Source organism: Polypterus senegalus, chromosome 1 (assembly GCF_016835505.1).
Source record: "Polypterus senegalus isolate Bchr_013 chromosome 1, ASM1683550v1, whole genome shotgun sequence".
Lineage (NCBI taxonomy): Eukaryota > Metazoa > Chordata > Cladistia > Polypteriformes > Polypteridae > Polypterus > Polypterus senegalus.
Window position 1 is genome coordinate 269789359 of NC_053154.1, and position 14844 is coordinate 269804202.

The 14844-nt window shown below is 37.9% G+C and overlaps 2 protein-coding genes across 2 annotated transcripts in view; both read left to right on the forward strand.

Annotated features, from left to right (window-relative positions):
- Positions 1-344: 344 nt before the first annotated feature.
- Positions 345-7492, forward strand: LOC120519125 (bone morphogenetic protein 2-like). Its single transcript, XM_039742245.1, has 5 exons — positions 345-837; positions 1002-1141; positions 1242-1358; positions 1462-1660; positions 6835-7492. Exons 1-5 carry the CDS (start codon positions 495-497, stop codon positions 7284-7286), a joined length of 1251 nt encoding a protein of 416 aa, XP_039598179.1. The 5' UTR covers positions 345-494; the 3' UTR covers positions 7287-7492.
- A 5818-nt stretch (positions 7493-13310) lies between these two features.
- The window catches only part of drgx (dorsal root ganglia homeobox), an 11783-nt gene continuing 10249 nt past the window's right edge, over positions 13311-14844 (forward strand). Inside the window, exons 1-2 of the mRNA XM_039773840.1 lie at positions 13311-13496; positions 13830-13937. Of these exons, the coding sequence (XP_039629774.1) occupies positions 13880-13937 (58 nt within the window). The 5' untranslated portion in view covers positions 13311-13496; positions 13830-13879. The remainder of the gene's footprint in view (positions 13497-13829; positions 13938-14844) is intronic.

Consider the following 14844-nt stretch of genomic DNA (forward strand, 5'->3'; position numbering starts at 1 on the left):
GTTCGTGGCATTCTCAACCATAAATGAATTGCAATTTTTTTGTTGCATAAACATTCATTATCCCGTTATTTTCTCTTCCTAACTGAAGTCATCTTTCCACAATATTCGAGCCACGTCCGTTTGTTTCAGGCCTTTTAAGATATTCGTGCTGGAAAGAAATTTGTTGCACATTCTCATTTCTAAGCTCTCCAAAAGCGGAAATGTACACCTTCTGTTAAAATGAGGGAATGAAAAAGGTATCGGCTCTACTTAAGAAAGTTTGAATGCAGATGCAACAAGTCCAATGGCCAAAACGATGTTAAAAAAATGTAAAAAAAAAAAAAAACAACACCTAGTGAGCTGAAACAATGTAATCAATTAGCACTGTTTATTCAGGCCCTGTCACCTCACCGTGGTTTGGTCCATTCGGTCACTGACATCAAACTGCCGCACGCACGCAGAGTGGAGCGCGTGCCAAGTTTATATGGAGGCGACAGTCGAGTCTGTAACAGTGCATGTTAGCCCAGTGGACAGTAACGATGGCTGAGTGGAAGGTGTCACGCTATGCCACGGTGACATTCTACGTTGCCTTGGCTTTGCTCACAGAGCCCGTACTGCTCTTCAGAGTCCCAACTGGGACACCCGACCCGGAGACCGAACCAAAGGAGGTCATTTCCAAAGCCATCCAGGCACTGCATGAAATATTTGACTTTGATGACGTGCCTCAAAAAACTGTGTCTCACAAGAAGGCCCCGCAGTTCATGGTGGACCTGTTCAACACGGTGGCCGATTCGGATGGAATAACAAGATATCCGAGCGTTCTGGAAGGCAACATTGTCCGAAGTTTTGAAGATAAAGGTGAGTACCTTACCGCGTTTGCCCACTCACAAAAAAAAAAAAATAATAATAATATATGTATGTATATTTTCGGTCGAGTCAAATTCGTTTGAGGTTATGCTCTCCCAGCTATACGCCTTGTTTGATTAAATGGGTGGTAATTGTTGGTCTTTTCACTGTTTCAGTTCCTTCAGGTCGATCTTTATACTACTTCAACTTATCATCAGTCCATCAGAATGAAAAACTCATCAAAGCTGAATTACGGATATTTAGGAAGAAGCAAAGCACCGTGCCTGGGAAATCATTTGTCCATCATTTTGGCAAAGTAATGAATATTAACTTTTTTGTTTTTAATATTGCTGTTGTTGCTCGGCCATTAGCCTTGGTTTATAATTAACCTGCTGTTTTTCCTGTTCTTCGCTTAGATTGATATTTACGAGTTGATGGAAAGCGGAATTAAGCCGTGGAGAGGCAACCTGATTAGTTCAAGACTGCTACCCCTTCACACACAGGGGTGGGAAGTGTTCAATGTCACCCTGACGGTCAGTGAATTCTGCATGGCCGCTTTTGTTTTGCCTGTAGATGCCCTTCGTGATGATCACTTTAATGAAATTGATTAGCTGACACGCTCATTCCTCCTTACAGGTGTCTAAATGGCTTCTCGACAGCAATTCAAATCACGGCTTACTCCTTGTTTTCACTCTCCCTTCCGGGAATTTTTGGGAAGCCTCTGTTGGCAGATTTACAAAACAAGTGAGGCATCCCGAGGAAGCCCGAGGTTTTCTTGTGCTTTTCTCTGTGGATGACAGAAAAGGGGAATCCGCTGGCAACATGCCACTACCAGGTACAGCACTTTTTTTGTTTTATGCATTATACACATTGATAAAAAAAAAGGGCGACGGGAAGGTTTACGGGCAGTTGATACATTTGAGTCTAACGTGCTATTTGATTTTGTTTCATTTGGTTAGGTACTCCCTTTAATAACATGTAATTAATTACCTTTGTAAATTTTCCTTCTGTAAGATCACGTTAGCACAGCCTTTACTAACCACTATAAAATAAACCAGTCATTAACAGGGTACTATTATTACTAATGTTATCTTATATAGCGCCTTTGACAGTAATCTTCATGTGTACAAAGCCTGGATCTTGGAGTTGGAGTGAGATGTGGTAATTACAGGTAGCTCCGATGGGAATTTGACTTCTGATTTTTATCTTCATAAACTCTCCAGCCTTTGCGTCAGACAGCCCAATTTTCCAATGTGTCTGCTGTACACGCTGGTGATCGCTGAGACCCTGATTTAGGATTTCAGGGGTCACCAGGGTGGTAGGATTTTTACACTTTAAAGGTTTGCTATTCTGGGAGAGGTTTGTTTTTGTGATCCCAGGTCAAGATTGTTTTGCTTTTTTGTTTTAGCCTGATATTTTTTATGTTGCAATATAGACCACTTTGTTTTCTTTCTCCAGTACAAAGTGCACCTACCCTCCTAAAAAATACCAGTTCTTTCACATTTTTTAAAACATTTTATTGAATACAAGCAAGTGAAATTTTAGAAAACTACGTTCAAATCAAGTCAACCCCAACCCATGAGAAAGAGTGCTAGGCCGACATAGTGAAACTTTAATAGTAGAAAAGGTAAGTAAGTAAATAAATAGAATAAAAAGGGGAAGAGAATCTGCTTCCTCAATTTAAATGCTTATTCTAAAATGTTATTGATTAGATCCTGCCACGTTCTAAAAAAGTTTTGCAAAAGTAATTTTTTCCAATTTCAAATAGTATAGAACATAAGTTACCCACTGACTAAGTCAAGAAGTGTTAATTTATTTAGGGTGAATTGTATTTATTTTGGGGTGGCGCAGTGGGTAGCGCTGCTGCCTCACAGTTAGGAGACCCGGGTTCGCTTCCCAGGTCCTCCCTGCATGGAGTTTGCATGTTCTCCCCATGTCTGCGTGGGTTTCCTCCCACAGTCCAAAGACATGCAGGTTAGCTGCATTGGCGATTCTAAATTGTCCTTAGTGTTTGTGTGGGCACCCTGCCTGAGGTTTGTTTCCTGCCTTGTGCCCCGTGTTGGCTGGGATTGGCTCCAGCAGGCCCCTGTGACCCTGTAGTTAGGATGTGGCGGGTTGGAAAATGGATGGATGTATTTATTTTGACTTATTATTTTGGAAGTCTAAATTTTGTAAATCTATTCCCAGTCTAGGGCTAATTCCTGATCCTGTCCTTGATTTGGATCAGGAATGAGAGTATTATGTTATTTATATGTCATACCATAAATACCAGTTCTTTTAATGGCATTTTATGGTTCCTGGTTTGTATGGTTCCTCAAACCATTGCTTGACAAAACACCATTTCATTCTCTGAAGGGTTCTTTATATCTGAAGTTGTTTTTTTTTTGTGCTTTGAAAAACCTCCAAATATGAAGAAAAAAAGAAAAGAAAAACTAAAATCTTTAATGTATGGTAAGCTAAATAGCAGGGACAGTAACAGATTATGAAGAGCTGGACTTAGCCTGCGGAACTGTATGCAGTGAGAGTCCTTTTAAAATCACGACCCATTGGTATTTCACAAATCTGCAGATAACCATCTATTTATGGTTATTTACTGCAAGGAGCCTGTTAAAGATTTACATAAATAAAGGGCCTTTCTGGAACCTTCATAGTGATGAGCCTTTTGGGAACCAAAAATGTTTCCCATAAGGCATAACTCTGAAGAACTGCCTGGCACCTTTATTTTTTAAAGTGTACTTACAGATCTTTATATAAAAAAAGAAGAGCTCGGCCAATTATGTGTTTATTTTAGACTGCAACCCAATTGTTTTTCTTACCTCATACTTTTCTATTCTTGTCCTTAGCATATTGCCACATTTTGTTTCAGTCTTCTGAATATGTCTGTGCATTTCGTTAGTTAATGGAGATGCATACCCTAGATAACTTTTCCAACAACCAACGGACTGGGCTTGAATGACCAGTCAGGGTCTTTATGGAAGCTGCGAGATAGATAGATAGACAGATAGATAGACAGACAGACAGATATACATCTCTCTCTCTCTCTCTCTCTCTCTCTCTCTCTCTCTCTCTCTCTCTCTCTCTCTCTCTCTCTCTCTCTCTCTCTCTCTCTCTCTCTCTCTCTATATATATATATATATATATATATATATATATATATATATATATATATATATATATATATATAGTATATAATTGGCCAACAAGCAAGGGACTGGGCTTGAATGCCCAGTCAGGGTCTTTGTGGAATCTATGAGAGAGAAACAGAGACAGATAGATTGATTGATCGATCAATCAAACTTCCACAGATCTCTCTCTCTCTCTCTCTATCGATCACACATGGGTTTACTGGCAAATCTGAAAGGTCAAGTCCACTGTAGTAATTGTGTGTGAATGTAATCCATGATGGCCTGATGCTCTGTATTGTGCCAAGTGCAGAAAACTGCAGTCCTGGGTTGCACTAGGCAGGTATATGATATGGAGGATGGATAATTAGTTCATTTCATTCAGTTTGATGTTAAAATGTCCTCCACCAAAGCACTACATATTGTAACATGGGACCTTTCCTCACCAATATGTTAATTTTGCAGCATCATTAGTTTTCAAAACTCTAAAGTGAAAGTAGAAAAACACTGTAATTTGTACATTAGTTTTGATAAAAAATAATGACTATAAAATCAAAACATATACTAAAAATATGTTCTGCATTCTAGAATAAATCATTAGTGGACCTCTTCAGAAAAGAAATGATACAATTCATATAGAGCCATACAAATTCTCAGAAACTCATAATATCAACCATAACTTTTAAACAGTGCTCTTCTGCGAATGAAGGGTGTTGGAGTCATTTCTACTGATTTGTTTGATTTAGCTCACATATTCTCATGTCAGCTTTTTATTGCATTTATGTTGCCCACAGTGGTTAGTGCTGCTGCATCATGGATACAACATTAGGGATTTAAATCCCCAAGCCAGCTGTTGTCAGTAGTGAAGTCTACATATCCTCCCTGTGTCTGTCAGCGCCTGTAACCCAGCAGTATTCCTGTTTTCCTCACACACCCTACAGCCATGCAAGGTTAAGCTAATTGGTATATCGACGCTTGCACCATGATGAGTGAGTGTGGGTGGAGGTGAGCATGGGTAGGATTGGTGCCTTGCCTAAGGTTGTTTCCCACCAAGTGCTACTGGGGAAGACCGTGAGTTGAGTTGATTGAGAATGTATGCTTGTGTTTTATTTTTTGAGTGGATGTTGGCATGGTGGGCATTGACTGCTACCACTGCCTCACAGTGATTACGTCTGATCCAATGTGGCCATTCATCTGCTTAAGAGGTTTCACGGCCACCTAGTATTTCTGATCATTCTGACTGGTTGGTTGAGTTTGAGTTTTCATGGCCACCTAATCTGCATCCAGCCTTGCATGCAGGCCCTTTAACCTGGAGACAAAAACTTGGGGGTTGGTGGCAGAATTGGCACTCCAGCCACCATAAATAACCTCACACTGTTCCACTCCATGTGAACTAGTGTGGTGCTGAGGTGTCACCCGTTGCATGGCTGCACTCAGGTCCTAATCTGGATTATGAGTTGGTTTGATATGTGGTGAGTGCAGCAATGCACTGTATCAGTATGTGCTCCTAACTCCTCTCTCTCTCTCTCTCTCTCTCTCTCTGTGTGTGTATATATATATATATATATATATATATATATATATATATATATATATATATATATATATATATAATTTGTTGAGTTTTCATGGCCACCTAGTATTCATGATCATTCTGGCTGGATGGTTGAGTTTTTTTAAACTCAAATTATTCTGTGTATGCCCAATTCCTACCAGGATTTTATTTTTCATTTCACCTGTTCCTGCTGGGGGACACTCTTAACTTTTTAAGAAGTCATATGAAAGTATGTAGATGCTTGAACAAGTTAAGGGTGTGTCTGAGGAGGACTCATCCTATCCAAGGTGAAAGTGCTCTGTGCCACTGCTTACTGGGACCACCTCAGGGTGCTTTATTATTACCAAGTGTTTTGAAAATGTATGAATAGACACAATAGTATAGCAGAGAAGAATTCTTCACCCATTTTGTTTTTGTCATACCTGAATGTCTTTCCTGCACGTGTCAATACAAGGCCAGCATGGTGGGGCAGGCAGCAACTTGTGCCACTGCTATACCTATTTGTAGAGGAAAATGGGTTTGGGTCTTTAAAAGGTTGTTGTCAGTGTGGGGTTTTCTCCAGGTGTTCCTTCCACATCCCAAAGATGTGCATATTTGGTTAAAAGATAACAGCAGAATGGGCCAATATGGGTGATTGTAAGTATGCATGCAATCTTTGTGACCAGCGGTTTTGGAATAGACTCTGGCCCCCAGGGACCTTGAAGTTGTATCAAATAAGTTCTGTTAAAAATACTGTAGAATGAATGCTGATACAAGAGGACACAAAAGTACAACCTTGTTGTGTTGCTCATAGAACAGAACTATAGAAAACAGCTATGTACAGCAGCCCAATTGAGCACATGATGACTTGCACACAGAGCATTTCAGAGTAAAAGAGCTCTCTCATGCAGTTCATTACAGATTCAGTGAATGTGTAGATCTCTGTGAGCTTAATCTGTTGAATTGTCAAGTATTCCAACACCAGTTGATTGGTGCAGCAAGAAAGTTACATCGCTCATGTTCTCGTCATGTCCATTTATCCATTCCGAAGCCTGTTTACTCCGATGGCGGATACAAGAGAGTTAAGAGTCTATTAATCCTGTTGTAAAGTGGAAAACCACTGTAATTTGTGTATTAGTTTTGATAAAAATAATAACTATACAATCAAAATTTATACTCGAAATATGTCCCGCATTCTAGAATAAGGCATCAGTGGGCTTCTCTAGAGTTGAAATGATACAATTCATATAGAGCCATACAAATTCTCAGAAACTCAAAATATATGACTTTTGTACTGTGCTCTTCTATGAGTGAACGCTGTTGGATTCATTTCTACTGATTTGTTTTATTTAGCTCACCAAACATCCCCTACTGATGGATCTTCAGTTATTATGCCTTTCCAAAGTCAAATTCCAGTCCACTCAGATGTGCAAGGGAATAAACACAGGACAGCACGTGCAGCTCCGGGGAACCCTGAAACACCAGTCATGTCTTGTCAGCGGTTACCACTGTATGTTGACTTTGAAGAGATCGGCTGGTCAGGATGGATCATTTCACCCAAAGGATACAACGCCTATCAGTGCAAGGGAGCGTGCCCATTCCCACTCGGAGAAGGCTTAAGAGCGACAAATCATGCGACTGTCCTATCCATTGTCAATGCGCTAAAACTGACAAGAGAGGTGCACACTCCATGCTGTGTACCAGAAAAACTGTACTCAATCAATCTTTTATATTTTGACGATGAAGAGAATGTCGTTCTGAAACAATATGATGATATGGTTGCAGCAAGCTGTGGCTGTCATTAAGTGGATTTGGTTTATTAATATGCACTGTTGGATCCATTTGGTTATTTCTTTTGACATACTTGAATATTATTGTGCTGTTTCTTACACTGCTTTCCTTACTATTTAATGTTATATTTATTCATGTTATTTATTTTTCTAATGTTTTAGTTCCTGAAGCAAAAATTCTTACTTAGAATTCCCAAAATGCAAAGGGTAAATGACTGCTAATACTGTTGTAGAGATCACTCTCATTATTAAACTTTGTAATTTTTTTTTTTTTTGTCCTCATATGTAGTGGTGATCTATTACTGAATGATTTATGGTTAATGTTCATTACTGTTGTTTTTCTGTATTGATTGTTTAATGTAAAATACTGCTTCAATAAATATATGTATATATTTTTAAGAGCAAGGCTTTAAAGTCAGTCAGTCATTGTCCAACCCGCTATATCCTAACACAGGATCACATTTCTTCTTAAATGATTTAAGTAAGCCTAGCCTGTTTATTTCTTGTTTGTATATAATGAATTTTCTAAGTATAATATTTCATCTGGGAGGCAAATGTGAAAGCCCACTATCTTGTATGGCAGGCCTTTACTGAGCCTTTCAGTTTTTGTAAATTATATAATCTGGAACATACAAATAACAAGCTAGAAGTGTGTATGTATTCTGGAGTGTGTTTTGATTGAATCAAATACTCAACTTGATATTTACTGCAGACTTTTTAACTTTAGGCAACCCACAAATCTATTATAGTAGGACCCCATTGACTAATACGCAGTTACAGCCCAGGGCCTTGAAATGAGCAAAAAAGGACAAATGCGGAACACACAGAGTTGAGGGAACTCTAAAGGCTGTTTATGCATTTTGGACGGCAAACCCTACAGCTAAATGTACCGACTAACATCTTTAAATGCCAAATACTGCTTTAAATGCCAAATGCGTAATGCCCAGAGTAAAGTCGACTGTTTTAGATTTAAAGCAACAGGCTTTACTGCTAATTGTGTCTGGAATCAGCCCAAAATTTGACTCACTGTCATTCTCTGTTTCGATTACAGAGCAGGATTTTGATTTTATGGCAGCACACCCAGCCAGTGCTTGTAATGCATTCAAATAGCGTTCTGTGGAGTTTTACAATGTGATTATTTCTAAAAAGAAATCCTGAGTGCATTAAGTCCTAAAGGGCACACATGCAACACTCTTGATATGTACTCAGGTAACTGCCAAGTCTCTGTTATCGGTCTGACTCAAATATTTTCGGGAAAACTGCTTAAGAGCTTTAAAAGAAAAAGAAAAATTTCAGAATGCACCATCCAACCATTTTGAAACCCGACTAATCAAGGTCGAGGAGTGGCGGGGCGGAGTCTAACCAGGCGGCAGCTGCGTGAGGTAGGATTAAGCGGTCACTAGCCAATCAAAGGGCGCAAGAAACAAAGAAATGAAAGAAAGTGCAGCCAATCAAACAACCCAGTCTCTCGAAGCCGCTAATCACTGTGCCACCGTACCAGTACAGAACAGTTGTTCTTCATATAATTTGTTCGTGTTTTCAGCCCGTTCATATCTTCTTGTAAGTCTTATTCGATCTTTTAAAGACTTGCCGTTGAACAGATGCAGCTGCTACGGATTCTCTATTGCGTTTCCAATTAGATCATTGATCCCTTGCCCGCGATTTCCTCTTTTAACGCCGATGTTCATTTCTTTACACTCATAACGTTATTCTCAGATACATTGAATAATATCTTTCATTATTCTACTCCATCCATCCTTCCATCGTCCAAATCCTCTTATCCAGGGCATGGTCGCGGGGCAGCTGGAGCTTATCCTTGGGCGCAGGTTAGGGACCGCTTAATATCACGTAGTGCATGTAATGATTTTAACTAATTGCGACAGCTGAATTTAAACCGAATACCATCATAACCTTTTAATGGTTATCACCACAGTTATGGTAACATTTGTGTCTTAAAACGCATATGACTGCAGGAATGGCTTTGGTCTTTCGAATTTCCTACTAATCATATATATTTTATTTTCGTAAATAATAAGATAGTGAGACTTAAGGTTCAAAATGTAAACGTTTATATATGTCAAAATTTAGAGATCAGTGGAAGTAGTGTGGAATGAAAATTTCTAAAACTGAATAATAAATAGCAAAATATACGTATCCTTGCTGAAAATTTGGTCACGTAGTTTACAGAATATAGGCATGCATCGTTGCTTGATTAACTATAAAGAACTTACATGTCACCTATATCTACATTGTAGTAAATCTATATAAAGCTATACGTTCAATAGCATAGAGAGTTTTCTGTCATTGAATAACAGGCAGTTATCAGTGTTGAAAAGATAAGGAATATTTTCCGAAAGCTTAAAGTATATCCTCTAAACTTATTCCTGCTGCTTTGCGAGGTGATATTTCTTCACAGAACACTTTCCAAGTGAATATTCAAGTGAACTGCGGCCATTCGTCCAGCTGCCGATATGTGTTGGTCAAACTTATAACTGCAATATACCGTACATACAGTGTACTTCAGTCTGTTACACTTTAAGGTACCCCGCTGGTTGTTGCTTACACAGAATGTTAAACTGACTTTACTGTGGTTACTATAACCATTTACTTCAGTTTATTCCACAAAAGGATCCGTAACCAAATCATTAGACGTTATTAGTTTGCAGTCAATTAACAGGATTGAAGAATACGAATGCACCGTCTCAATATTTGTTCAGAATGATTTAAGGATTCTGCTTAAGCATATAAGCTTAAGGTTTTCATTTTTTATATACTATGTTTATGCCTAAGGGCAAGAGGAAAAGAGGAAGGCCTAAGAGAAGGTTTATGGATGTGGTGAGAAAGGACATGCCGGTGATGGGTGTAACAGAACAAGATGCAGAGGACAGAAAGATATGGAAGATGATAATCCACTTTGGCAACCCCTAACGGGAGAACCAAAAGAAGAAGATGTCCAAATATCTTACATCTATTAGAAATATAAATAATATAAAAAAAATACTAAAACTGTCGAAACATACTTCTAATACTACTACTTTAATAATAATAACAATAATAATTAAATGTATGGAATGTGTCAGTGTAATGTACGGTTTAAGTTTAAGTCATCCCCTGCCTTCCCTTTTTGTCTTGTCTTCAGCCACTCAAACCAAAAAAGCCAATTCTGTAATATTTAACATATATGGCTGACTTGATTTCCATTCAGTGTAGGGAGCTCCACAGTTGTATGCAAATGGTCATTCTTCCCTGTTCCTGAATTTAGTTCTTGTTAAAAAAAAATGACATAAGGTTCATTATTAATTTAGTACAGACTCGCTAACGACACAACCATTTATTGAAAGGTCTTTTTAGATTTACGTTTTAATTTAGCTGCTGTTATTACACGCGCCTTGCTCAATTTTATAATTATTATTAGAATCTCTCATTTCGCCTTCTGTACAATACGTTGTATCCCATAATAAAACAGAGGATCGGCGAAAAAACTTATTTCTGAATTAAATTGATGGACCGTGTTAGAAGGCAATTACTATTATGTTTTCAGAGTGGGCTGTATCCACTGACGAGTTACAGAATCCTGAAAACAGTCACCTTGCTGCCGCTGAAGGAAGCCTGCTCTCAGGGTCATAAATAACAAGAGAGTCAGACCGTATCAGATCTGGTAATTGTCTCAGAATTAACGCGCTAATGTGCTTAAGCATTGATTGTGCTAAATAACAATGTAATAGTAAATGGACTTGAGGGCAAAATGCGTGCTTTTCAGACATCCGCGATTTTCGCCCAAAATAAAAAGTTGCAGAAAAACGAAAAACAGTGTGCACACTTAGAAAGGGCGCTGACCAAAGTGCTGAAAGGCAAAGTGTTGAAGAAAACCTCTGTGGCTTCACTGCTGTTTTTCCCAAACTAAAATTCTACAATGCGTACTGTATTTCATTTCGAGGCTCCTTTACCTATTATACTTAGAAATAACTATAGTTTTTGGATCGCTGAGTAGATTTTTTTTATTTATTTGAGAATACTATTACCGATAGAGTATCAGCACCATTTTTGGGTAAATATTGTAATTTTCAAGAAAGACAGAATTAATTAGGCCAAAACACACCCTGTAGACGCCGAGACACACACACCTATAGAGAAACCGGACTCGAATATAAAATGGGAGTAAGGAGGGCTGTTTTGAGAACTCCAACAAGCGGCCTACCTGAATCTTCTCATGCAGTCTTTTATACAGTTATACGCCGAAAAACTTTAAGCAGATGATGCCTTTAATAACTCTGTTTTTCATATGTATTAGAGCCTTCACAAAATGTCTAGCCTGGATACGCTTGGTATAGCAAAAATTTACTGAAAGCTCTGAAGAGCAGCACTGTGTCTGGTTACTGCTATGAATTCAATACAGACAAGTATTATATAAATGCTGTTTGGGTGTGTGCGTATGTGTGTGTAGGTGTGTATGTATATAAAATTCATTTTTCATATGTTTGTCATATGTAGGTAATTCTAACAGTATATATAAAATGTATTCATTTATACTGTATATGTATATGAATATAAGTATGTATATATATATATATATATATATATATATATATATATATATATATATATATATATATATATATATATATATTCATTCCAATCAGAAATCAAATCATCCCTTAGAAGTCGTAGTAGAATTTTCACACAACTCTCTCGAGTTACTAAGATATTATTCATCTTCATATGGCCATTGAGATAGGTTTCTCAAAAAATATGAGCTGCGCTTGCATAATTGCGCTGGAACAACTCATAAGGGGTCTGCAATCATTTTATGTTAATGATTTGTTTTGTTTAATTTCTTGGAAGGAGATCGTTAAACTCAATTAATATAGGTATTTACTGTATATAAGCCGGTTCAAACGTTTACTACCCCTTTAAGATAGATGCATGCCAGTTATTATGACTCTAAAACGTCACTGTACAAATGACTGCTATTGTTTATAAAATATTCAATTACTAAAGTCTATCCAAAAAAACAATCAGCCCTTTAAAATGTCTAGACAAAACACAGACAAAAAGTTATCAACAGTTGTCTGATTTTAATCTTCTGTCGCATCTTGCCGAGGTCATAATACCAACTTTATTTTCAGTGGTGCATAAATTAATTACACGCATTTAATAACCAAAATATCATTATATTCCCCCCTTAATATCATAAAGGCTTTACGCCAGGGAAGCACTTAATCGTGCAGGGGGCCGTAACAGGCTATTATCCTTGTGTAATGCTATTAGAGAACCAATTATGCGCCATTATACTTGCTTTTTTGCAGTTTATGTGATTTCGTCCAATCCCACCCCCGACTTGAAAATTTCAGATGGTACTTAGAGTCTAATTTTCACAAGGCAGAGTAACGACGATCTCTCTCTTCTCAGTCTCAGAAGCATTTTAAAAGTAATTGAAAGGGTCCCGCTGCATATCATTTGCCGGAGAAAGAAGCATAAATCCGCGGACCCCTTGCTGTGAACAAAATCAAAATTTGGTTGTACGAGCGCTTGGAAAGTGAAGCCTTGTGTAAAGTGGACCCCCTAACCCATCTAATGTGCAATTATGTGTCTAGTAGTAAATTTAAAATCCAGTATCTGCGCTGATGACTTATAAAAAGAGAGAGAGCGCGAGATTTTCATATATATGGTGACTGTCCACTGGGCGTGAATGTTTATGGTTTAGGGATTTCAGTGAATTATATTTCGTCGCAGATATAGAAAATAACTGCTGCATGTGTGTTTTGAACTTGGGCTTTTGTTGGGAAATGACGTTTTAAACCACGTGAGTACTTTGGAAAACCCTGTGGACCTATCCAAGTCACTCAGAGAAGACAATGCCGAAAATAATCAGATTAAGGCCAATTATGCGTGAGATTATAAAGGCGATTGCTGAGAGGCAGAGCGTGTAGACAGATATAAAGACATCTGGCCACTTGCGGGACTGGGCTGCCCTCTCTCTCTCTCTCTCACACACACTCACTCACTCTCCCTCAATCTCTCTCTCTCTCTCTCTCGCTCTGTCTGTGTCTCACTCTCTCTCTCTCTCTCTCTCTCTCTCTCTCTCTCTCTCTCCCCTCACTCTAACTGCCGCTCCCGCCCGCACACACGTTAGCTCTAGTACTGCCCGTGAAACACACGCACGGTAACAGTTTACGTCTCCTCAAGACGATCGACAGTGGTTGAAATCAGTCTCTACAGAAATAGGTATGAATAATTATGTTTACAGGAATGGCATGTATATTATTATGCAAAAGAGCGTTCCCGTTAGCAAAAGGAATGCTGAACTTCACTCCGACAGGCACCAACGCTCTCTTCTTCACTGACCAGGCAAGACTCGGGATTTTTTGGTGGATTCTCTTATTCCTGGAATACAAAGTTATGCCGAATTCGCAAAACTTCTTAACACTAAAAAAACGAACATTTGAGAGACAGTGCATGCCTGTCATTTTTTTCTTTTGTTTTTCTTTTTATAATTCCTCGGAACCTGTACATGAAATGCAATGTTTTACAAACATGTGCGCTGATTATATTTTACAGATTAAGGATCTGAGGAGCAGATTTTAAAAGTATCGACGGCCTGAGCTACAATGTTTTACTTTCATTGCCCTCCGCAATTAGATGGGGAATGCTGCCGTAGTAATACTTGTAAGTATCAGAAGCTGCAGGGTGTTTGGTGAGGTGCTCCACCTTAGGTGAGGATAAATATTCCTCTTTTTTCAGATTTTGTTATTCCTTGTCAAAAAGTGTGAGTACATTTGCGTTTTTTCCAAGAATCAGCACGAATATTAATAAAAGTTAAAAAAAGGAGTTAAGAGTAATTCAATTGCAGTTTAAATGAATGGCTAAAACAAAGTACAACAGTTAGATCTTTAAGTTTAGTTCAAATGTATTGAGATCTTTATACGCATGTCTATGTAAGCACATTTATATATATATATATATATATATATATATAATATGTCTGTGTGTATGTGTATATATATATATATATGTGTGTGTGTGTGTGTGTGTGTGTGTGTGTGTGTATATATATATATATATATATATATATATATATATATATATATTTATATATATATGTGTATGTGTGTGTGTGTGTCTGTGGAGAGATGGACTAACAATAGACTAAATCGAATTATCAATCATTGAGTACGTGTTTTGTTCTGATATTTTTATTTCAGCTTTGGTTTTACCACCTGCCTCCCCTCTGTGGGCAAACCTCTCGCATTTAGCCTAAGGCTCTTTTCCTCTTTTGTCACAGATGTCTGGTGTCATGCTTGTAATCGACACTTAAAACACACAACACCCCTTTTAAACTCTCCATTTATTTATTTGCTTGTTTGTTTATTTTTTTAAACGAAAAGGCAACCATGGTTTGCTGCTTAGTAATTCACTATTCCATAAACTGTCTCTTTATGCATGCATTAAACCATAGCTCTATATACTATTTGTTAAAAAAAAAAGAATAATTAAGATTTGTTTTAAAAAGTAAGATTGATAATAAACAACTCCAGCTTGTTTATCGGTTTCAAGATGAACTAATAAAGGCTGG